Source organism: Camellia sinensis, chromosome 6, assembly GCF_055761805.1.
Source record: "Camellia sinensis isolate YWXY chromosome 6, ASM5576180v1, whole genome shotgun sequence".
In the NCBI taxonomy this organism is placed as follows: domain Eukaryota; kingdom Viridiplantae; phylum Streptophyta; class Magnoliopsida; order Ericales; family Theaceae; genus Camellia; species Camellia sinensis.
Window position 1 is genome coordinate 86,067,182 of NC_138966.1, and position 23,979 is coordinate 86,091,160.

Below are 23,979 nucleotides of genomic sequence, written 5' to 3' on the forward strand. Positions count from 1 at the left end.
CTATCTGTTAAGCATGTTATGACTCCTATTAAGAAACCTCACTTTTTAAACAGCCCACCACATCTCTGTTCTAAACTTCTTTCTCATAAATATTTGCAACCATAGAATCATGCAATTCATATTTTAAAAATTCACCATAATATGCTTCAAAATATAGAAAGAAATTTAAACAAAGAAAATATTTGACCCGGGTAAGTCAAAGCCCACGTTTGGAAATATATATATATATATATATATATATTGAGTATAATAGTGACATTATTTTATGTAGCGTCGTCGGTCAATAAAAAGTCGTAAATATATTAAACAATCAATCTTTTATCTCCCCCTAACTTAACAATGTTGTGGTTCTTATGGGTATTTTGGGAAGTTAATAAAAAGTTAACTTTTAGCTTTTTTAAAAATAATTTGAGAAGTTGGTAAAAAGTTGACTTTTTTAATTTTTGATTTAATATTTTTTAAAAGTGTCACATCACTCAAAAATGACCAAAATATCCTTACTTTTTGATTTTTGAATTAATTAATTAAAATGTTCCAGAGGGTAGTTTGGTAAATTTGAGCGTTGCTTTTTGGGTCTTCCCAAATGGGATTTTCAGCGTTTTGGCCAAGCTTGGCGTTTTTGACCAAATGACAAAACGTGGCTTTTTGTGTAGGTTGTCAAAACGGCACTTAGGCCCCGTTTGGGAACTTACCTTTTTAACTAAAAAGTCAAAAAGTTACTAAATTAGTCAAAAAGCCAACAACTCATACCAAAAAGTCAAAGATTCTATTTTCTCTCTACTTTTTGCACATCTTTTCGTAATTAGTCAAAAAGTCATCCCAAACATACAAGTTTTTTTTAGCTACCTTTTTAGCCAAATAGCCAAAAAGTTACTAAATTAACCTGTTCCCCAACGAGGCCTTAATATAAATTCACAAGGCTAATTGGATGGTGATACTGTCACGTTACATCTAATATTTACTCCACATTTGGAGATTCTGAAGATTTGAAATGGTCTTGAGTCATCTTGTCTTATAAGTTGTTAGTGTACCTAAGAATGGATCTAGGAGGCGACTGCACCTTCAAACATTTGAAAAATATCAAATATTATATTAGAAAATTTAAAATAATTTAAAATTATAAGAGTTTACACCTCTAACATCCTTTTATATACTCATAGTGATAATTTTAGATTCCCACATCAATAACAAAGAGATATGTAATTACATTGTTAACAAAAAATAAAAATGAGAAAATTACAAAACACTATAGTTTGGACACATAACCACGGGGCGTTTCGGAGAAACTGATATCTACCATTGCTAGTGGTGGCTATGCAACAAACACATCCAATGGAATTTTTTATTCAGCTCCAATTTTTTGAGATAATTGAAATGGTGTTTGTTTCATAATTCAAAATGACAACATACTTTTTTGAAAAAAAAATATTTTAATACTTGTTTGATTAGATAAGTTGTAGAATAATACTCACATTTCAATGTTTAATTATAATTTTTTATTATTCAAATTATATTTCAATGGACATTCTAGTTAACAAACTTTTGGCAAGGGCTTTTTCAGGCTTTTTTGACTATTTTAGCCACAAAAAACAAAATAGGCTATTTTAGCCATAACAAACAAAACATCACATCCAACCTATAATCATTACATTCTTCTCTCACAAAAAAAGTCAAAAAAGCCAAAAAGCCAAAAAGCCCTTCCCAAACCAAGCTTTTTAGCCCAGGCTAAAATAGCCAAAAAATTCAAAAAGCCAAAAAGCCAACCCACTTCCCAAACGGAGGCTTAGTAATTTTTTTAATCTTACAAATAATAATGTAAAACATGTAATTGAGGTTTATATTTATATTCATTGTAAAATAAACTTAAAAAAGAGAGGATTTTTTTTATATTAATCCATATAGATAACCAATTCTGGCTTTGTTTGGGAAGTTACTATTTCAGTAGGCTATTTTAGTTTTTAGCTATTTTAGTAGGCTAAAATTTTTGTGCTTGGAAAGATGATTGAATTTTTTTGTGATTGGATGTGATGTTTGTGAGAGAAAAAGTGAAATGATTATGGGTTTGATGTGATATTTTGTTTTATTAGCTATTTTAGCCTATTTTATCTTTTTGTGAATTTTAACCTAAACTAGGCTATTTTTTTTTCTTGCCAAACACCCCCTCTATACCGATTATATGAATCATTAATCTCTTTACTAATAATCTTACTAATCAAACAAAACACGTTAAAATAAATTTTAGAACAAATTATACTAGTGGTCCTTATGTTTATTCCTTGTGTTATTTAGTCTTTACACTTTCAATTAGCTCAATGTTGACTCTTAATTTTAAATTTTGGGTCAATTTAATCCAATTGATAATATATTTAGTTTTTTTTTTTTTAAATTATCACTAAATTGGTTGAGCTTAACTCACTACGTTGAGCAAGTTTATAATTTGTCCTTAAAAATATGACACATGACACTTATGTGCATATATTTTATAAAAAAATGTAAAGAGTTATAATCAATTTAAATCAAATTGAGACAAAATTATAAATATAAGATCAAAATCAAACCAATTAAAATTATAAAACGTAAAATGATTTAAAAATCAAAATATCAGGGGCTACTATCATAATTATTAATAATTATTAATTTAAACGATGAAACGTATGACTTTGATTATGTTGACATTTTAAGGAACAATAATGCACCTTAATTTCTCTCTTTTGTTATTTTTTTGTGATTTTTCCTTTGACTAATTTTTTGGTTGGAGAGTGTGGATAAAACGTGTATTCCACCCGCCAATAACGACTTTAAAATAAATCTGCAGATGCACTTAAACACCTTGACCTCCTTCTAGCCCTCAGTCAATATTCAACAATTCTATTTATCATGAAAAAAAATTTACAAAATTTATTTTGAAATCTTTTTCGGTCAATTTGCCAGTCGATCCTAAGCTTTATCAGTTGATTATTGACAATTTTAAAAAAATTTTGTGATATAGTTTTTCGTTATCTCTAATATTTTCGGTCAATATTTTACCTAAATGTAACGTTCTAAAATTTAAGATGTATATAAAAAAATACCTTGTATAATTAAATTTATTTTAAATATGGCTCTTGTCACACTCAAAATAAATTTTAATCTTCCAGTACATTTTTTTTTATACTCCTACATTTTATGTTCTAATAATTCTGTATAGAAAAATATTTGATAGCTCGAATTTATGTGACTCAAATGGCTTTAATGTATCAAAACGATGTTATTTTACATCTAAAATAATGTTGTTTTCAGACATTCAAGCCATTTAGACCATAAAAATTTAGGCTACCAAACATTATTGTTCTGTATATTAATATTATTGTACTTTCCCCGCCTTATTAACTCAAAAGAAGAAAAAAAATCCGAACACCTTGTTATGCATTTTTTTGTAGAAATGTTACATAATTTAAGATAATTTGTTATTAAAAAATAAAATTATGATTTTTTACATTAATATTATTATAAATATTAGTACAAAATGTATAATTTTTATAAATAATAAATTATGGCAATTCTATGAAAATATTATGCAATATTTGACATAAAATTTTGGGAACAAATTTTTTTTTTTGGTTGCTAAAATAGCCAATGGTTTCGAGAATATGCTAGCTATTTTAGTATGGTTAAAAAATTTGTGTTAATTTATTTTTGTAGTTGATTTGATAGTTGTAAGAAAATAAATAAAATGATTATAAGTCCTTGTTTGGGATGTCCTAAAAAAGTCAAAAAGTTAAAAAGTCACTATCCTATTTAAGTCACATCATCTTATTTAAGTCACATCACCTCTCTACCGCATCATTTCAAACCCAACTCATATTTTATAAAAAGTCAAAAAATACACTTATTTAGAACATCTCAAACAACTCCTAAATTAGATGTGACATTTTATCTTATGGACTTTTCAACCTAATTTGTGTTTATCGACTATTTTAACCAAGAAAAAAGACTGAGACCCCCTCGGGACTGTGATCCCCACGACCCCCTCTTCTTTTCATTGGTCAAAAATATATATATATATATATATATATTTTTTTTTTTTACTCCCCCACTCACCAACCCCCACGTGTGTGGGGGGGGGGGCGGTGGGGGTGAGAAACTGAGGGGCCTGTATCAGTCCTGTTTTAACCAAATAGCCTTTAGCCAAACAAAGCTAATAAAGACAACCAAAAAAAAAAAACTAAGATAATTAGCCCCGGTTTGGCATCCATTTTGGGGCAAAATAATAAAAAAAAAATTGACTATAAAAATCAATAAGACAAAATATTACTTTTTATCCATAATTATTACATTTTTTCTCTCACAAAAGTCAAAAAAATCTCAAAACAAAAACCAAACGAAACTAAAAAAATCTCAACATAAAAAAATTGGCTATATTAACCAATGCTAAACGACTTCTCAATAAGACAACATCCTACCCATTAATCAATTAATTTTTCTCCTATAACTATCTATTCAATTAAAAAAATATATATAAATCATCTCAAATAAAACCCCTCTTTTTAATTTAATACAGTAAAATAGTTAAAAATTAAAAAAATCAATTAAAATAGCCAACGGGGCGAAAAAAAAAAAAAAAAACCTTTTGACAGACCAAGTTGAACACATCCCCTTCCCCAAAAGGCCACCTTCTCTCATTGTCTCTCTCTCTCTCTATCTCTCTCCACCAACTGTGTTTTTGTCTCTAATTGTAAAGGATCTGATCTAGGGTTGGGGCTGGACCAGCCATGGCTGTTGCGAGTGCGTTTGCAGGGGCCAAGCTCGAGACTCTCCTCCTCAGCAACACTGCCGCCGTCGCAGCTTCGTCGCCGGCGGTGGCAGCGTCTCAAATTCGAGTCCTCTGCAAACCACTTGGAGCCACACGACCCCTCATTCATAGAGCTCGACCTACCATTCGCTGCCAGGCTGCTTCCGATGTCTTTCTTCAGACACCCGATATGATCGATCCAAACACGGCCTTAGCTTCTTCTTCTCCTTCTCCTAGCCTCTCTGCTCTCGAACAGCTCAAGATATCTGCAGCTGACAGTACGTCAATATAATCAATTTTGTTTTCATTGCGATCGCGAATCGTTTTCTGTGCTGTTTTTAATTTGTTTTCAATTCTGGGAATTTTTTTTTTTTTTAATAACTATGGAATGCGAAATGCACTTTCAATCTAGTTTCTTCTTGCGGTTTCATTCATTGATTTTACCATTTATTGTTAATATCTGCACACAAAAAAAAAAGTTGGTTTTTTTTTAGCTGATTATAGAAGTTTTCATAGATTAAATCTTATAATTGTAAAATTTTTGAATGTCCAAGACTCAGATGGATTATTAAAAGGGAAAGAACAAGCAAAGCGATAAGTGACCCCTGATTAGTATTTATATCTACATAATTTGGATTTCGGATTGCTCGGATTGTTGGTGTCTTTGCCCAAGCCTGCCCATATTTAATTTGGGCTTTGAATTTTTGTCCAAGCCGCACCGAATTCAAAAATATTTTGTTCAATCGCTAAAAAAATTTAGACTGGGCTCAGGTTGCTCGGGTTCAGTCCGCCCAAGTTACACCCCTAACACTGGTTGTCTCGCTCTGATTTCTCAATTTATATAGGCGTACTTTGGAGTTCTGCACTTAAGAGTCTTAGATGCTATATTTCTTAATTTTGAATCAGAGTGTTTTTTCTCTAAAATTTCATGCGATTTATCAAGTCATTCATTGATTGTTTAACATTCCAACTTCCAACTTCATGCGATGGGTCGTTGGAACACATGGTAGGTTGGTCAATCTGAAAGTAATATTTGCAGTTTCGATGAACAGGTCTGGAGGGCCTTAACTTACTGCAATGAGGCTACCATAATTTGTATCAAACAAATCAATTGAAATTCAAACTACTAGTAAATATTCGTATGTGCAGTAGGCTTTATGTTGAGTGTTGACTAGCTAATTGACAGTGGTCAGTTATCACAAATGTATCCAATATCATTGTTTCTTTCTAGAATGACTGCGTGTACGCACAATACTTTTTTTTGATTCTATTGTGCTTTTCACTTGACACTTGTCCTCCTTTACATGTGCATATGTGACTATGTGGTATGCTGGCTATTTACTTCTGTTTGCCTTTTCTGGGGTATCTGTAGTTATCAAAGGAGATGTTTTTATATAGCAACTTCAGCTGGTGATGGATACATTTTCTGATATGCATCAGACTAATCGCCTAATTTAGTGCATCTTTTTCTTGCTAATTCCTTATCTCTGAATTCAGTAGGTTAATAGCTTTAATTAGTATCGCCTTGTTGTCTTGCTATTGTAGTATGAAAAAACTCTCATTCCAAGTTGGGTGACTGCTTATGTCGGTATTCTGACCGTGTGGTGTTGTTTTATGTTCAGTTATTCTGTAAACTTCTGCCACTACATGTATTCCTTTTCATTAGTCCGCCATATTAAAGGAAAATTTGTCTTGTCTTTGTTTTGACACACAATTCATGAGTCATGTATGTTTGTTTTTACTAATTAGTAGAAGACAATCAGGTTTTTGTTTTTAACTTGAAGATTATTTTTTTAATTTGTCTGGGTAATCGTAATATTGACAGGAAAGTTTTGTTCATCATTTGGATACATATGGACCCATATACATGAATGGGAAATTTTTTCCTAGATGGGTCTGAAATTTTATATCTGATGTCATCAGGGTATACAAAGGAAAGGAGCAGCATTGTAGTAATTGGGCTCAGTGTCCACACTGCACCTGTTGAAATGCGTGAAAAGCTTGCCATTCCTGAAGCAGAATGGCCTCGAGCCATAGAAGAGCTGTGTGGTTTGAATCATATAGAAGAAGCTGCTGTCCTTAGTACCTGCAACAGGATGGAGATATATGTTGTAGCATTGTCTCAACATCGTGGCGTAAAAGAAGTGACTGAATGGATGTCAAAGGTACTTCACCTCTTTCCCCCTCTCCCGTCATCCTTACCTTTATTTATTTTTAATTTTTTTTATGCTGCCATTTAGCTTCTGCCGTTCACTGAAAATTTTATTTTCTTTTAGACAGGAGCCTTACTGTGGAGTCAAATGTTTTGAACCATATGAGATAGGTTTGATTTCTTAGTAGAACATTTGAGGGTATCTACATTTCAATGACACTTACCACACTATAAGTCTGACCAGAGTTCACTTGGCACTTGAATTGACCTCGAGATATTTAAATTATCTGAAGATTCTGAACTGCCATTGTAGTTATCAGTTATCTTATCACCATCAAACTGTAGTTCTTTCTTTCCTTTTCTCCCTTTCCCTTTTTGTGGTGCTAGATTTATCTTGTTACTAAAAAGTGGGGTGTGCTCACTTCCATGCATGTTTTCTATTTGATTTTCACGTGCGACAGTACAATATTACAGCTTTCTGTCTAATTAGACTATATCAATTATGTTACTGTATTAAAATGAATGTGATTATCATTCTTAAGATATTTGCTTTTTTTTTTTTCTCCCCTTCTTTGTAGACAAGTGGGATTCCTATTCCAGACATTTGTGAGCACCGATTTTTGCTGTATAATAGAGATGCTACACAGCATATCTTTGAAGTATCAGCAGGGCTAGACTCCCTAGTCTTGGGAGAAGGTCAAATCCTAGCTCAGGTCAAGCAAGTTGTCAAAGTTGGGCAAGGAGTCACTGGCTTTGGCAGGAACATCAGCGGACTGTTCAAGCATGCAATCACCGTCGGAAAACGGGTTAGATCCGAGACAAACATTGCAGCTGGGGCAGTTTCTGTTAGTTCAGCTTCTGTTGAGTTGGCCTTAATGAAGCTTCCGGAATCCAGTCATAAGACTGCTAGGATGCTCGTCATTGGAGCAGGCAAGATGGGGAAGCTTGTGATCAAGCACTTGGTAGCAAAAGGATGCACCCAGATGGTGGTAGTGAATCGAACGGAGGAGAGAGTGGCTGCCATCCGTGAGGAGTTAAAGGATGTTAAGATAATCTACAAACCCCTTTCAGAAATGCTAGCCTGTGCCGCTGAAGCAGATGTAATTTTCACCAGCACTGCATCAGAAGCCCCGTTATTTTTGAAAGAGCATGTAATGGATCTTCCACCTGTTGGTCAGGAAGTTGGGGGTTTGAGGCTTTTCATTGACATCTCTGTTCCTAGAAATGTCGGTTCATGTGTCACAGATCTCGAGACTGCACGGGTTTATAATGTGGATGATCTTAAGGAGGTTGTGGCTGCTAATAAAGAGGATAGGCTTCGAAAAGCAATGGAAGCCCAGGCAATTATTGTTGAGGAGTCAAAACAATTTGAAGCTTGGAGGGATTCGCTGGAGACTGTTCCCACTATAAAGAAATTGAGAGCTTATGCTGAAAGAATCAGAGTTGCGGAGCTAGAAAAATGCTTGTCAAAAATGGGTGATGATATCTCAAAGAAAACGAAGAGGGCTGTCGATGATCTTAGTAGGGGTATAGTTAACAAGATCCTCCATGGTCCAATGCAGCATCTGAGATGTGATGGGAGTGAAACTCGGACTCTTAGTGAGACCCTTGAGAATATGCACGCGTTGAACAGAATGTTCAGTCTTGAGACTGAGATGTCTGTGTTGGAACAAAAGATTCGAGCCAAGGTGGAGCAAAACCAGAAATAAACTTGTATGTCAAATTTCTTTCACTACAGTTCTTTCACTCGAATCTTGAATTAGTAGAAAGCTTTCATTTATTAACTGTTGACACATCCTCTAATTTGGGGTTCGTTCAAGTGTCTACAGAGTGTCTTCAAGTGGCCACTCGACTTTCGTAAGATACAGTTGAGGCTTAAACAGCGTACCAAATGATTTGTACCATGTCTGTTTCAGAAAAACTTTGAATTCTTGTAATTAATTTACTGATGAATCCAATATTGAGGTTGGCTTCTTCAACATGACCATTTTGATGAGATTCTGCTTTCCTATCTGCATTTGGAACAATGCCGTGTAAATTTCACTATTAAAGCAATTATTGCAGATAATTGTGGGTTTTGGAGCTCAAGAAATCTGTATTTGCACAACATAAGAAGTTTGATATTTGTTGTGCATTCTTTTTTTTATGAGAGCACTGTTTGCTGACACTCTCAATTCAGAGGCATGGTTTAGAAGTTTGGGGCTGAAAATTGAAGTGTGTATTGCAATGAAGGAATTTTACTCCCTCTCCATAGTGTTTGTTGGATCGGTAAAGGTATGGTGAGGAACTACTTTACAGAATAGGAGGACCCGTCATGAGAGGGCATCTTTCATAAAGAAGAAAATTTATTTGGTTTGAAATGTTCTAAATAAATATATTTTTTGATTTTTTTTATGAAAATATGTGTAGAAAAATAGAGAAGTGATGTGACCTGAAAAATTAAGGATAAAAAGTGTGTACTTATTAGTACACGCCAAACTTGGCCGAGGAAAATGATCCTGTTATGGCATTTTTTCTGCCTATGTTTAAAATTAAAGCAAAATTACGTTGTTTTAGGGAGTGTGAATTTAATGTTCTTGTACCTTTGTATTAACTTGAATTGTTGAATTATGTGCTTTGCCGACATGTTTTACTGTAATAAAATTTCAAGATCATTGCGGAAAAATGATTGCAGAGAAATCAAGACTCAAAACATGAAAGACTTTTTACCACACAAAACTTGCTTTTTATGAGAAATTTTGTCTCTTTTTTTATTTATTTGTTTTTATATATAAATATTTTCGAGTACATAAAATAAAAAACGATACCAAACATAAAATTATCTATATTACTTTTATTGGTTGTATTTATTTATATATCTTTAGCCGAAAACAAGATGAGTTTTTTCCAAACTGTTTTCGTAGCAAAAATAAAATATTTAAATCTAAAATGTGGAAGGCCTTTGATCTGAGGATAAGTCACAATAAACCCCCTTAAATTATGATTCATTTTCACTTTGCTTCTTAAATTTTAAAACTCAGCAGTAATTTCCTCAAAGTATTATCTCGTTACAACTAACCCATTCTGTTAGGGATTTACACAAAATTAGGTCATGTGTGAAATACATGACAAACTTATTAAATTTTTATGATAATAACACATGATAAATTTATTAAATTTTTATGATAATAATGCTCTTATTTGGTAATCTATTTGTACTTAGTCGCTAAGATAAAAAAGGAAAGTGCAAATAAGATCACAAAATAAGAGTATTATTGTCCTTAAAATTCAATAATTGTATCATGTGTTTAATATATCATTTGATTTTATTTAAATCCCTAACATAATCCTAACGACAACGGTTCAGCGTAATAAGATAATATTTTGATGTGGTTTATTGTTGAATTTTGAAGTTTAGGGTGCAAAGTGCAAATAAGTCATAATTTCAGGAGGATTTAATGTAATTTACCCTTAATCTAACAATAATACTTGGGACTAATAACTCAAATGCAAAAAATACTCAGAAAAATAATGACCATATTCAGTTTGATTTGCATAAACTTTTTTTGAAAATCTAAAAATTAATTTGGTGAAAGAAATAAAAAATAAAAAATGCTTATCATTTTTATATAATTTTATCTTTTAAAAGACCAAAAATAATTTTTAAAAATAATTTTTTTAATATTTATTTTTATCAAATTAATTTTCATTTTTTCAAAAAAAATTCTGAAATTTTTTCTTAAAAAGAAACCAAACAAGACCAACATCATTAAATTTAGTTCTTATGGAACTCACATTTAAAAATGAAATTCAATCCCACTATATTTTTGTCCTATGCTACCATTCGAAAATTGATAGAAAAGTTGGGAGTATTGACATGATTTGAAGTGGACATGTTTTTGAAATAGGTACATACTACCCTAGTTTGCTACTATCATCTTCACTGTTTAATTTTATTTTTTAAAGTCAATTAAGGCCGGCTGAGCATAACCTAACCTTCAATTTCAAGGAGCTAATTTGATCAAATTGAGTCTAAACAAAGCTTACCAAATTGGTATATCATTGAGCTCCTCACAATTTATTTTACTTTGCACGAGTAACACTCACGATTCCTGAAGTTTGAAACTTGTATCACTTTAATTCTTGATCTTTTAATTGCGATACATTTAATTCTGAATTTAGAACAAGATTCAAAATTCAAGATCAAATATGTCACCATTAAAAAATCAAGTATTAAAATAATACAAGTCCTAAATTATAGAGACTGTTGATGTAATTTACTCTTAACTTTTTTTTAGCCTCAAAATGAACCGAGTGTGAATTGGTTTTGAACCATTTGATTCCTCACCAACCTAACTTCTCATGTACCTTCTAGTTTTTTAATTTCTTCGTAAGGTTTTAATCACAAACGCATATATATATATATATATATATATATAACAGAATGGTGATATTGTTAATATTTGTAACAAAACAAAAAGCAACCAAGTAAATTATAATGAACTATACAATTATAGCAACTTCTAATTAAAATGTTAAGGGGTTAATATTTGCCAAAGGCAAAGATTGATTGATTATTTTTGCCTATTATAACGGCTCTTTGTTTTATTGAATAGTTTATTACTTTTTATTATGAGTTATTTCTTGTATTGATTGTTGGCTTTTAAATATGTGTTGCACTATGATTGTGCAATTGGATATAACTCTCATCATAATTATTAATAATCTTGTATTCATATAAAAAAAAAAAAAAATCCATTTTCACTAGCTAAGAACATCTCCACCCAAACCTTTAAATTTTCATGTCAATTTTTTTTTTTTTTTTTTTTTTTTTGAAGACTTAGGTGGCAAATTGATATATGCCAATTTGACATGAAAATTCTTCACTTGATATGTCAAATCTATTATTTAATTATTTTTTAAATTTAAACTCTTTTATTTCACATGGAAGCTCTTTTATTTCGAAGAAAATGCATGAAGTAACAAGAAGTCAAAATTGACATGAAAGAGTGATGCCGAATGCCACTTCAGCTTTTGACACATTGGTTGGAGTTGATACTTGATACCAAAATATGACTATTAGAGTGTCGCATCATATTTAAAGTATCAGGTGGATGTGCTCTAAGATACTAAACCATCTGTCTAAATCTCTCGGCTCTTTGCCTCAAGCCACATCTCTTCCTGATACTGTATTTAAAGTAGTTGTTTGAATTCCTTATGATATGCAATTGAAACAATCTCTTGTTGGAACAAATCGTCTTGAATTCTTCAGTTGGTGGTCTTCGGATCTTCAAAACTTGGCGATAAACTTGTCTATATAGAATGAAAATTTGATGCTTCAAGTCGCGTTACTAAGTCGCTTTCGTAAAAACAATATTTGCACCTACAAATAGGTGTGCAGGGGGTTACAGCAAATTTACTTCCAAAATACAATGAAGCTTGATCTGAAGATCAAGTCTATCGGCGTCTGTACTGATGACAATAGATCAAAACACTCTTGATATAATCAAGAAAACCAAGATACTAATAATCAAATCTGCAAAACTTGATTACGAGTAAGAAAAACAGAAATTGCTTAAAGAAACTCTTGATTGAAAACTCAAAATCAAGAGGGAGGGAGAGAGAGAGAGAGAGATAATTGCAGGAATGCTTCTGAATTTTGTGGATGAAATGAAATGGCTGATTTCGCAGCCTATTTATAGGCCTTGATGCATCTAATCGAATGGTCATGTCCCTTGACCGCATCCGATCAGATCTGACCGTTGGATTGACGATCTACGGTGCAGATCATTCTTACATCGAATAGATGCCTTGACTAATCATACCTGATCACGATCGGATGCCATCTCATCCGTACGATCATCCGTACGATTGCGCGCATCTCTAATCAACGGCTATGATCAAATCGCTCTAGATCGGACATACAACTGTTCGATCGGTTGGTTAACTCACTGCCAACAAACGCCACGTGGAGCTGACTGTATTCCACGTCACCCATGCCACGTCATCGCTCCAACCTGTAAACGCCACACTTTGCCCACGTCGCGGGCGCATGTGCAGATGGTGCGAAGCACATTGCGATGTGAGTGCATGTACACTAACATTCATTTCATAATACCATATTCAAAGGAATATTTCATGTAACACTTTATGAAGTGCTCCATGTTTTCCTCTTTTTTTGATGTAGAACAAAGCCCCAAGCTTATTTCATGCTTTCCAAAGAAAAACATGAAAGGTTTTAAAAACACTCAAAAATAAACTATAAATTTGAAAACTCATTTTGAAAATTCCCCAACATCTCTCCACTATTTGCCTCAAGCCATGGCATGACACTATGATTCCACATTAATTAACATAAACCTTGCCTATGTCTATATAAGTCTCTTGAACACGGGTGATTATTCAGTACTCTCGGAATATAGACACATGGTGCTCCATAAAGTTTTGATTGGTGGAGAAACATAAAAGCCCACGATTTATGTTGAAGATAGGAGGACAACATGAGACTAACTAATTAGTGATTGGTTTAGAGTATGGACACATGGTGCTCCGGGAATATTGAATAATTTCCCCTTGAACACTCTGTCCTTGTCAGTTAGTTTTCAAAGTGACTTCCACCAAAGAATTCATAGCGTTTGGTATTAGAGTATGAACACTGTGTTTAGTACGATATTGGGCAGATGTTATGCTTTTAAGTTGTATGTATATATTTCAGAATAGATTAGACTTCTCCTATGTTGAGATCTCAACATAAGAGAACTCTCCCGAAAGGCCTATTAGGGGTCTCGTTTCAATAATACATACTATTCATTTTGTAAAGTTCTCAATATATATCATCCAAGAAAAAATTTTAAGTCAATTCAATAATAGTAATATTTTCATTTTATTACATTTGTCTCTAAAAAAAATAGATGATTTATTTCAAAAATATATTTATAATCCATTTGTTCAAAGACAAATACAATAAAATAAAAATATTATGATTATTAAATCAAACTAATTTTTTTCATGAACAATATATATTGAGAGCCCAGCAAAATAAACAATTCAGATTATTAAAATGGGACCTGTGGTGAACTTTATAAGCCCCTCACGTTCCCTCTTAAAGAGTATAAAAGACCAACCCTTCAAGAATATAGAGCATTGTTGGAGAATGTAGTTAAAACAAGTTTTGCCATATTTTGGGGAAAAATTAGGGAGTTGACCAAAAGAAGGTTGAACCTTTAAACTTTTATGAGGCCATGGCTGATAGTTCTACTCCATCTGGTCTGGTCCGGCTCTTCACATAATATGATTAGCATTTTACTGACGATGCATTCAATCTGAAGGGATGTGAATTACAAATATTATATAATGTTACAGTACGATCCCTAAATCCAACACGGGCAGCAAAATAGGTAGAACATTCTAAATTTTCTTTTCTTTCATCTCTCCACAGTCCAATGGAACCATCAAATTGAATTAGAAACCATAATCCACCTATTCCCCGGGTTGCTCATCTTTCCTTTTCATTTCTAGGGGAAAATGAGTCATAGTTGGATAAGAACTATGAACTGATTTCATTATGTTGAACAAAGTTATTCAAATGCAAATCAAAGAACAAAGAGCAAAACCAAAGAGAAAAAAAAAGACCGAACATTCAAACCCATTCCACAGAAAATCATGATTAAATACTTGCAAAATATGTCCAATACCGTCACAAGTGACACAAGAGTGGATGGATACACTTGTGCATGCACTATACTCGTATAAGCTTTTAATGAAGACTTGGGCTAGTGGACAGTTTAGACTGGGCATTTCATTAAATGCAAAATGAAACCAGATTGTTCGACAAACATTACACTTTAGATACTAAGAATTAAGTGTCCTGTTAGGTAAACAAGGACACGCCACGCAGATCACATAAGTTGCAGAAGTACCCTCGGTAAAGGGTCTTAGAAGTTTTATGTATATTAGATCAAACAGACAAATCTTACCGCAATATGATTTACCAGAAAATTTAAAATACAGATAGTATAAATAATCTAAGGCATTTACCCATGATCTGCTGTCCAGTTCCAACGCCCTATTTTCAAGAAAAATCTAAGCGATTTGCTTTTCAATCTTACCCTTCCATATTGGTGGATGGATAGCAACATCATGCATAAATGCTAATAGCTAGTTCCTGTTCCGGCTTTTTTCAACGGTCCTAGGAGCTGCACACAAGAACAAATTTTCTTAAAAATAACAGTGTTACTATCCAGATTACACAAACACGAAACAGAGAACAAAATGCACAAAAGCGTTAAAGCAGCTTAGAAAACAAGCAATCAAGAATTCATCAAGACATCCTAAAAAGTGATCTTCTGTGACTGCCTCTACATCGTCCAGATTATGTTTATCAATATCATGAAAGATGACACAATTCAAACTATAAGGACAACTTTTTTTTATTTTTTATTTTTATAAATAGTAATAAAGAAGAAGAAAAAGAGAGAGAATCACTCTCTGAATTCATAGGATTACCATATATTGGCAATGTATCACAAATACAGGAAATATCTGTGAAAATACTCCAAAGTTACTGCTTGAAACTAAAATCAAACACAATTTTTGGACAACAAACTGATTTAAGTCAGCTTGACTCACTATCTGTTTTCCTGCAATTAGATTTTCTTGGTCGATATGCATCAGAAAAGCACTTTCTCACAATTTTTCCAGATACTGGGATGAAAATACAAAACAGCATCCAAGAAAAACAAATTTTAATTTTTGGTTTGAAGCCGAATATCGAATATTTGTTTGATAAAGAAACCAATCAACAATAGAGCAGCAGGACCTTCCTAAAAGAAACATTGTATTATACTTCGCTTGGAAAGTACCAGGAAATAGTGATATTGAAAAATTTTCATAGCAGAAATTGTAGAGCATAGGTGATGCAGGACAATTAGGGACAGCAGCAAATCTAGGCTTTTGGGTCTGATTTTATTGGATTTTGTGGCTGCAATTGCAATAAGAATATAGGGGACAAGTAGGATTTGTTTAAGGTTATAAATAAGTAAGAGTTTAAGCATGAAAAGATGGGATTTTAGCACTATTTACGGACTATTACGAGGCTGTGAACAGTAACTCGTGAATAGTAAACTAAAACAGAAAAGAAGATAGGCCTAGGCATCACACTTAGATTCCATAAACATCACACCTAAGGCTTGATTACATCACACAACCCATAAAAAAGTTTCAAAGCTTTCAACTGTTTATAAAATATCAACTCCATTGAATTATAAGAATTACATTTTGGCAAAAAAAAGAAAGAACTATAAGAATTACACGACTTTATATAGAATTAGGAGACTTTCTAAATCAACTATAACCAAAAAAAGAAACTATTATAATATATTTGATTTTTAAAACTAATTTAAGACTAAATAAGAAACATAAATAAAACCTAATTAAATAACTTGACTCACACGACGACCCATAGGTGACCCATACAACCTATGTCAGTAAATATAAAATTATCAAAATACCCCTTGCCTAAAAATCCTAGAAAACATAAAAATAATCATCAAATAGAACTATAATAATATTATAAACATGATTATGTATGGTTCCCTTATCGATTTCTCTTTGAAACCATTCCAATTTCCAAATATTGCCACTTCTTTGAATTTATTCTTCCTCGAGTTTCTTATATTCTTCATCAATAGGCCACTGTATGTATCAAGTGTGAAAGGTTGGCTAGAGTAGTGAATTATTACTTGCTTTCTTTTTCCTTTTGCTTATGGCTGAATCAATCAACTATTTATAATGACAGGCCTGGATGAGATGGTATGCTTGATTTTCTCTCTCCCACTTCCCCAATCAGTTCTGAGTTGTCTTGTTATGTTATTCCCCCACTATCGCCATCCATTGTTGTCAAATCAAGAATAAATTGTTAAGTGCATCCACTCATGAATCGTGATATTCACTTTATTTAGCATAATATGTAACTTTATATACGTATATACATAAAAATACATAAGGTGTCTAAAATAAAATAAATATCAATATAACTAAATTGTAAATATGGCCTTGTTTGGGAACATGTTTTTTTAGTAACTTTTTGGCTTTTTGGCTAAAATATGATGTAAAAAAAACTAGTATGTTTGGGATGACTTTTTGACTTTTTACGAAAAGATGTGCAAAAAGTAGAAAGAAAATGAAATCTTTGACTTTTTGATATAGGTTGCTGGCTTTTTGGCTAAAAAAGTCACTTGCCAAACGAGACCTATGTATATACATATAAATCCACGTATATCAATATAATTAATTTATCTCTTTGAAGAAACTGTTTTATTCATTATGCAAACAAAAATGAATCATAGCGAATCACAAAGAATCATAGTGAAATGCAATTAAATCATAAGATTCACTCAATTAAGATTGAACAACATGAATCAAATCATTTTGGTTGAAACTCATATCGAATTGAGATCCCACAGAATGGACATCTCTTGCAAGTAGACCAAGGATGCAATAAAAGTGAATTTCTCAAAACAGGATTTTTTTTTTTTGGTAATATCTATATTTTGGTATAAAACTTACGACTTACCTACCAAAAAATAAATAAATTTTTGTGTGTGTTCGTTTTAGCAACAGGTAAAACAATAGCTCCAAGATAAACAAATGGACCACCAAAACAACTCACCTAGGCCAATAGCATCAGAACTCTTCATGATCCTGAGCCTCTTGCAAGTATCAATGAACATCCTGCCATAGGTCCAAGCATGAATTAAGACTCCAAACACAAAATGCAACTTTGCAAAGAATACTTTGGCCAACAATTAACATTATGTTGAATTTTATCCAGATATAAAATTCTGATGCTTAAGAATTGCATTAAAGAAAATTAAGACCAGAAGCTACATAAATAATTTCATTATCAACTAAGGTTCCTTTTGTCCAGGTGGAAAGCTAATTCAGTGGGGAAAATATTTTAATGCTGATAGATGAGGACAGCGTTGATGATTGAGTTCATCACCAGTTGGAGCAATATAGTTGCAAGTTCTAAATTATTGGGTTACATGAGAGTGATCTCTCTAGCCCATTCCCCAACAGATGGCACCTTAAAAACAATCTAGGAATCCATTTTCAATCATTTTGAGGAAACGTAGAGCAGTCATAAACAAAGTACTTATACAGATCCGGTACAGGAACAAACAACTGTAACTTTGAGTTTTCCTGCAACTTTATAAAATATAGGACATTCACCCACTTTGATGGACACTCGTCCACATTGATGGACTTGTATGTGGGACAATTGTTGACACAACAATAGTTGACATGACACCTATCAACACCAGTCCCGAGACTTAACAAAGCATCCAAAAATATTTATTGAAGAACTGTATAAAAAACAGTGATACCATAATTTTTAAACAATTAACTGTCTTGACACCTATAAAAGTTTTTGTTAGATAGTTTGAAATACATTATTGGGCTCATGTATAAACAAATTAAGCATCTAACATGATAGTTGAGCGCTGGTCAGAGGTCCTAGGTTTAAGTCTCATATTACATATTTCTGTCCCCATTATGTTTATTATTGAACAACGTGCACAATGTTCTATGTGCATTTGTGCATCCTGTTATGTTCAGTTTCTGTGTTTGCCTGTTTGCCTATCCAAAGTCTTGTGTATCTATACACACATTCGCCTACTGCATAGTTCACTCAAATGCAAAGAATTATTTCTTTCATGACCAAGAAAATAATAATCTACCCAATCATGAGAATAAAAGAATTCCCACATTGACGAACAAGTATTAACCACGTATATAAATGACAGTTTGTGAAAAAAAGAAGCAAAGGTTATCAAAACAAAATAAGTGGATCAGAGCTTACTCCCAGGGGACATCACCCACAAGCATCCAGTCACCATCCTTGTCCTCATAAGTAAGAACATATTCTGATCCATGCAGCAGATCCTTCAGCTTACTCTCACTCAGCATCTCCCTACCCGAAGCTCCATGAGATCCATACTGACCTGTTATCATACCAAAACTGCAGTAATTGGATCCATGCAAACATCTTTAAAGTGCAAAACTGAGATCAACATAAATTGCACAAATATCGTGCACATCTACAAAGACCATTATGCCAATTGAAATTCTAAAGTAGCTCACCTATGGTAAAACAGCTAAACATCTTCTCAAGGGAAGAAGAGAGATCCTGATATGCAGAGTAAGTTCTCAAGTCCACTTTCCTGAGATAAGGAGCACCATCCATGCTGACCTTAACAAACAAAGCACCAGACCCTGATTTTCCTTCTACTTCATCAGCATTTTTAGAAGTGGTGGCCAAAGTATTTTTCCGAAATGATCTTATAGGTGGCCAACCAACAACCTGTGCCCTGCCATGATCAAAGATCAAGACCATTTTTAAGGTTAAGCTCATTTTCTCATGAAACACCTCTTTTTCAAGTTATCTGCACTTACTTGGGAGCGGGTGCACTGCTATTGACATTTGGCGCACCAGTACGATTTGGACCGTTCTCATTTGCAGCACGAGGCCTCTCCTGAGATGCATGTTGAGGCAGAACCTCTTTCAATTTGGATAGCTGAGTCCCAGAGTTACTTTTTGCAATACTAGATTTCACACCCAAGTTTGAAGTAGCCTTAGGTGATAGCATTGCATTAACCTCAGTATTAGCAGCAAATTTTCCCTGTACCAAAGATTGCGTAGTTTCAGTGTTAGATATGTCAGCAGAAAGATCCAATATTCCAATTTCTTCAGATCAGACAATAATAAAAAATAAAAAAAGAAGCAGTTTTCACCTCGGAGAATCCATCCATAGCATCAGAGAACCCTCTTTTGTTGCCTGAAACCACTGTCTTCTGGGACAAGTAATTGTTATCCTTTGAAGAATGCAAAGGGAAGAGTGGCTTCTCATCAAGTTTTGCTGAGCTAAGCAAGTGGAGTTCTGGAACTCTTTCAGGGGATTGGGATCCAGGAAGCCCAAGCCTCAGCTCTGTAGCTCTCAAATTCAAACAGCCACTATTTTCTTCTGACACAGTAGAGATTGTAGAGCTGTCCACTGAAGAACAATCTGATAACCCCATGTAGTTACGCTCTTTCAGATCCGACCCATTCTGAGACACACTGTCCATGGAAGCCGAAGAAGCCAAGAAAGTTACATTGCTCTGACCCTCCTCCCCAGCTCCAAGAAGCGATGGAGACATCAGAATTCCAAAAATCGAACTCCAATTTCTTTTAAATCTGCTTTTAATAGGAAATTTGAATTAGAATTTTAACCTTCCATCTGAAGACCCCAACGAAAGAGCAAAACTGATTTTTGACTTAAAAAAAAAAAAAAAACCCTTCAAATGAAGGCAACCAAAAAAAAAGAAGAAAAGGTCAATGCATTGAATCACAGCTGGGTGCACTTGTTAAACAAACCATCCAATTAAACAGTCCTTGAATAAATCTTTTTTGTATGAATTTTGCCATTCATATCAAAATATGGTCACACAACTTACCCTCTTTCCAAAAGTAAACAACTGAAAAAAATGAGTATATGCAACCACAAATAGATTCAGATACAAAATAACACCATGAAGTTGTCCAGGCCTTAAGAATCATTGATTTCAAAGGCAATAAATGTACGAGTATAGATAATAATAGCCCTTTTGCTGTGTTGTACGCATTTACGAGCCGAAAATTGTAAAAAGTTCACCAAGAAATTGGTCAGTGAGCTAAACAACAAATTATCCAATTCTAAAAACAATTTGATTGCACTTTCAGGAAATAATCCTATAAATATTGATAGTACTACTAATCCCCAAATACCTCAAATGATAATATATACATTTTAACAAATTCAAAAGCAAAAACAAGATTTTTAGAGTAGAAATATTTTAAAAATAAATTTAAAAAAAAAATTACCCTGACCAAACCAATTGGAGGAACATATATACATGATACATATACATATACATAATAAATAAATACATAAACATACATGTAAAAACATACCTTCTTTTAAAGCAATTTGAACCTCAAAATTAAGTCCAAAACGTAAAGCAAATGCAATCACTCACTTGAACCTAGCTAAAAAAAATAAAACAAAAATGAGATAGAGCTAACTAAACTGAATTTGTATGCAAATAGATCTAAAGAACTAAACAATCAATCGCATGAACAAGTGAGAAAATTTTAATTTCAAGCACAATAACACTAATAGGAAGACATACCAGATTAACAATAAATATACAAATATATATATATATATATATATAGAGAGTGATGGAAAATGAAGAGAAAGTTGAATCTGGGGGCAAATAGGACACAAATAGATTTGGTTTTGAGCTAAAACAGAACAGAAATTTCTGGAAGAGAGATTGAGAGAGTGATGGATTTTACCTGAAGAAGCTTGAGAAGACGATGATGGAGTAAAACTTTTTCTTCGATTTTCTGAGCAAATTTACAGAAGAGAGAGAGAGAGAGAGAGAGAGAGAGAGAGAGAGCTCACTAAGGACCCTCCATTTGGCAGAAAGTAACAAAAGCTTGTTTGCTGTCTGATCTGAAGATCAATGCCAATAAAATATAACACTTTGAGAGCAGAAAACAAAAACATAAAAAGCTTTATATCAAGAGGGATAAAAAAAATAAAAATAAAAATAAAGAAGAAGCAAATTACCAACAAGACGAGGTTTGACTAAAGTACAGATTTCTTCTGAGATTTGAGAAATTACATCCCACTTCTAAAGATTTATATTTAAGCCAAGTTTGGCATGATTGAAAAAAGATAAAAAATCAAAAAGTCACCATCTTATTAACACATCACTTCAAACTCAACCCATATTTCATAAAAAGTCAAAAAGTGCACTTATTTAGTCTTCCCAAACTAGGCCTTACATAACAAATTGTCTATTAAGGTTTATATTTGCATAACAAATTACCCCATCATTTGTTATACAAATATAAGTATTAGGGGACAATTTATAATTTATCAAATCTCAAGAGGAATCTGTATTTTTATTAAATCTCAAGGGTGTTGGTAATTTGTCCAAAAAAAAATGATACATACTTTGCTCTCTTTATATTTGATAATTTTTTTAAAAAAATTTAATTCTTAAAATTTATTTATTTTTTGCTTTGATTTTTTATATTTTAAGTTTTTTTCATTTCATTCTTAAAATTAATTTTTATTAAAAATCAGATAAAAAAATATTACATAACATAAAAAATATATATTATTATATTATAATTTAAGTATAAGTTATATATAATAAAATATTTTTATATTAGGTGACTTCTAACGTGTCATTTTATATCTAATTTGTAACAAAAATTAACTTTAAAAATAATGTGAAAAAACTTGAAATATAAATGACTAATATGAAAAAATAAATAAAATCAAAAAATCAAAATAAAAAAATGACCGAACGAAAAGGGATAAAGCCTAATTTATGCAGGAAAATAATTGAAAGCATTTCTGCTTTTCAACTTGCACAGCTCGATTATCAGCCACAACCGTTTATGAAAATAATTGAAAGCATTTTTGCCTTTTGCTTATTTTGAAAAGTGAGTTATAATTTACCTCTCTTATAAAAAAAAATTACTTATAAGCAGTTGTTCATCAAAAAGCTACTTATAACCATTTTCTCAAAATAGCCGCAACCGTTTTTATTTTACCTTTTTTTCCTTTAATTTTTAATTGAGATTTGAATTTTTATTTTTTATGGACTTTTAATTTGGAATTTTGATTTTTTTTTTTTTTTCCCTACCAAAGTAAAGTAAAAGTAATAAAAAGACGTGTATTTGGTTAAGAGATTTGGTAAGGAATTTAAAAAAAAAAAGGAAAAAAGTGTGTAAAACTATATAAAATGTAAATATATTTTATTCAAATTTCACTTTTTTTTTTTTTTCTTTCCCTCTTCAAATCTCTTCATAAATTGTTCAACTAAACACAGTGTTTGATCCTTAAATTCCACAAATTTTTTCAGTCAAATTTTTTTCCTTTTCAAATAGAGGAAATTAATCTAAGGTCTCTCTTCCATTTTTAGTAATGGAAGAGATTCACAATATTATTTTATGATATCTAAGATCCCTCAACTCCACAAACATTTATCACAGAGAAATTTAACTTTCTCAAATCAAACCTCATTTCTCTCTCTCTCTCTCTCTCTCCAAACTTCTCTCCTGAAGTCTCCTTCACATCTCCAGACGATATCGATCGTCTCATCCCATAATTTCCATAACCTGGTCTCTCTCTCTCTACCATTGTTATCAGATGATGACAATGTGTCCGCCTCTATCGATCTCCTCACTGTTGCCTCTTTCATTTCTCGCCATCACCACCATCCAAACAACCACCGTTGCTGAAGGCTTGTTCATACCGCTGTTGTAGCAGATCTTCGTCCATCCATCGTCGCCGGAAACTTTCTTCATCTCGAATCTACCACAATATCTCACATCAAACACCAAAACCTTCTCGAGACACACACAATCTCGAGGGTTTCAAATCAGTGATACATAGAAACATATGTAAATATAGTGAGAGAAAGTGTCGATGTAGAGAAAGTTTTTTTTTTTTTTTTTGCGTATTTGCTTTGCTTTCTCTTTCTTCAGTTCAAGAGGCAATAGATGTGTGTTGTGTTCTATCTCTCTAGACTAGAGAGAGTGCTTTTAAAATCTACATCAAGATTGTTAGCTATTCTCTTTCTAAAAAATGAGTTCGTGTGTTAGGATAGAGAGTGTTAGTTGTTTGATTAGAAATATAAAACACTGCTCTGTATCTTTCCACTTCAACAAATACAAAAAACAACCCAGGTATCTATTTTTGTGTTTTAATTCAATTATTTGTTGTTTGATTACTTTTCAACTCAAGGAACCACTCAATATTGAATTGGTTGTTGTATGAAAGATCTCCCAGAATTTCTCTACGAAGTCTCTGGGAAGTGAACCACTCAATATTAGATTGGTTGCTATATGAAAGATCTCCCAAAATTTCTCTGTGAAGTCCAGAGAAATTGATGACTCAATATTGGATTGGCTGTTGTACGAAAGATCTCCCAGAATTTCTCTACGAAGTCTCCGGGAAGTGAACCACTCAAT

The 23,979-nt window shown here is 32.6% G+C and overlaps 2 protein-coding genes across 8 annotated transcripts; one reads left to right on the forward strand and one right to left on the reverse strand.

Moving 5' to 3' along the window:
* The first annotated feature begins 4,604 nt into the window (after positions 1-4,604).
* Positions 4,605-8,902, forward strand: LOC114285179 (glutamyl-tRNA reductase 1, chloroplastic). Of its 2 annotated transcripts, XM_028228202.2 has the most exons (4): positions 4,605-5,049; positions 6,695-6,936; positions 7,502-8,636; positions 8,753-8,902. In XM_028228202.2, the coding sequence occupies exons 1-3, from the start codon at positions 4,752-4,754 to the stop codon at positions 8,630-8,632; spliced, it is 1,671 nt and encodes a 556-aa protein (XP_028084003.2). In that variant the 5' UTR covers positions 4,605-4,751; the 3' UTR covers positions 8,633-8,636; positions 8,753-8,902. The 2 variants fall into 2 exon arrangements, with proteins under 2 accessions (XP_028084003.2, XP_028084002.2); XM_028228201.2 differs by having other exon boundaries at positions 4,607-5,049; positions 7,502-8,902.
* A 5,773-nt stretch (positions 8,903-14,675) lies between these two features.
* LOC114285178 (auxin-responsive protein IAA9) lies at positions 14,676-21,517 on the reverse strand. 6 transcript variants are annotated; one of them, XM_082874119.1, is made up of 8 exons: positions 21,283-21,488; positions 20,896-20,970; positions 19,698-20,139; positions 19,359-19,585; positions 19,047-19,273; positions 18,766-18,907; positions 17,572-17,633; positions 14,676-15,097 (listed from the first exon to the last, which is right to left on the reverse strand). In XM_082874119.1, the coding sequence occupies exons 3-8, from the start codon at positions 20,100-20,102 to the stop codon at positions 15,060-15,062; spliced, it is 1,101 nt and encodes a 366-aa protein (XP_082730245.1). In that variant the 5' UTR covers positions 20,103-20,139; positions 20,896-20,970; positions 21,283-21,488; the 3' UTR covers positions 14,676-15,059. The 6 variants fall into 6 exon arrangements, with proteins under 6 accessions (XP_082730245.1, XP_082730246.1, XP_028083997.1 ...); XM_082874120.1 differs by having other exon boundaries at positions 20,896-20,966; positions 21,283-21,480; XM_028228196.2 differs by having other exon boundaries at positions 14,676-15,118; positions 21,283-21,475.
* Positions 21,518-23,979: the final 2,462 nt, after the last annotated feature.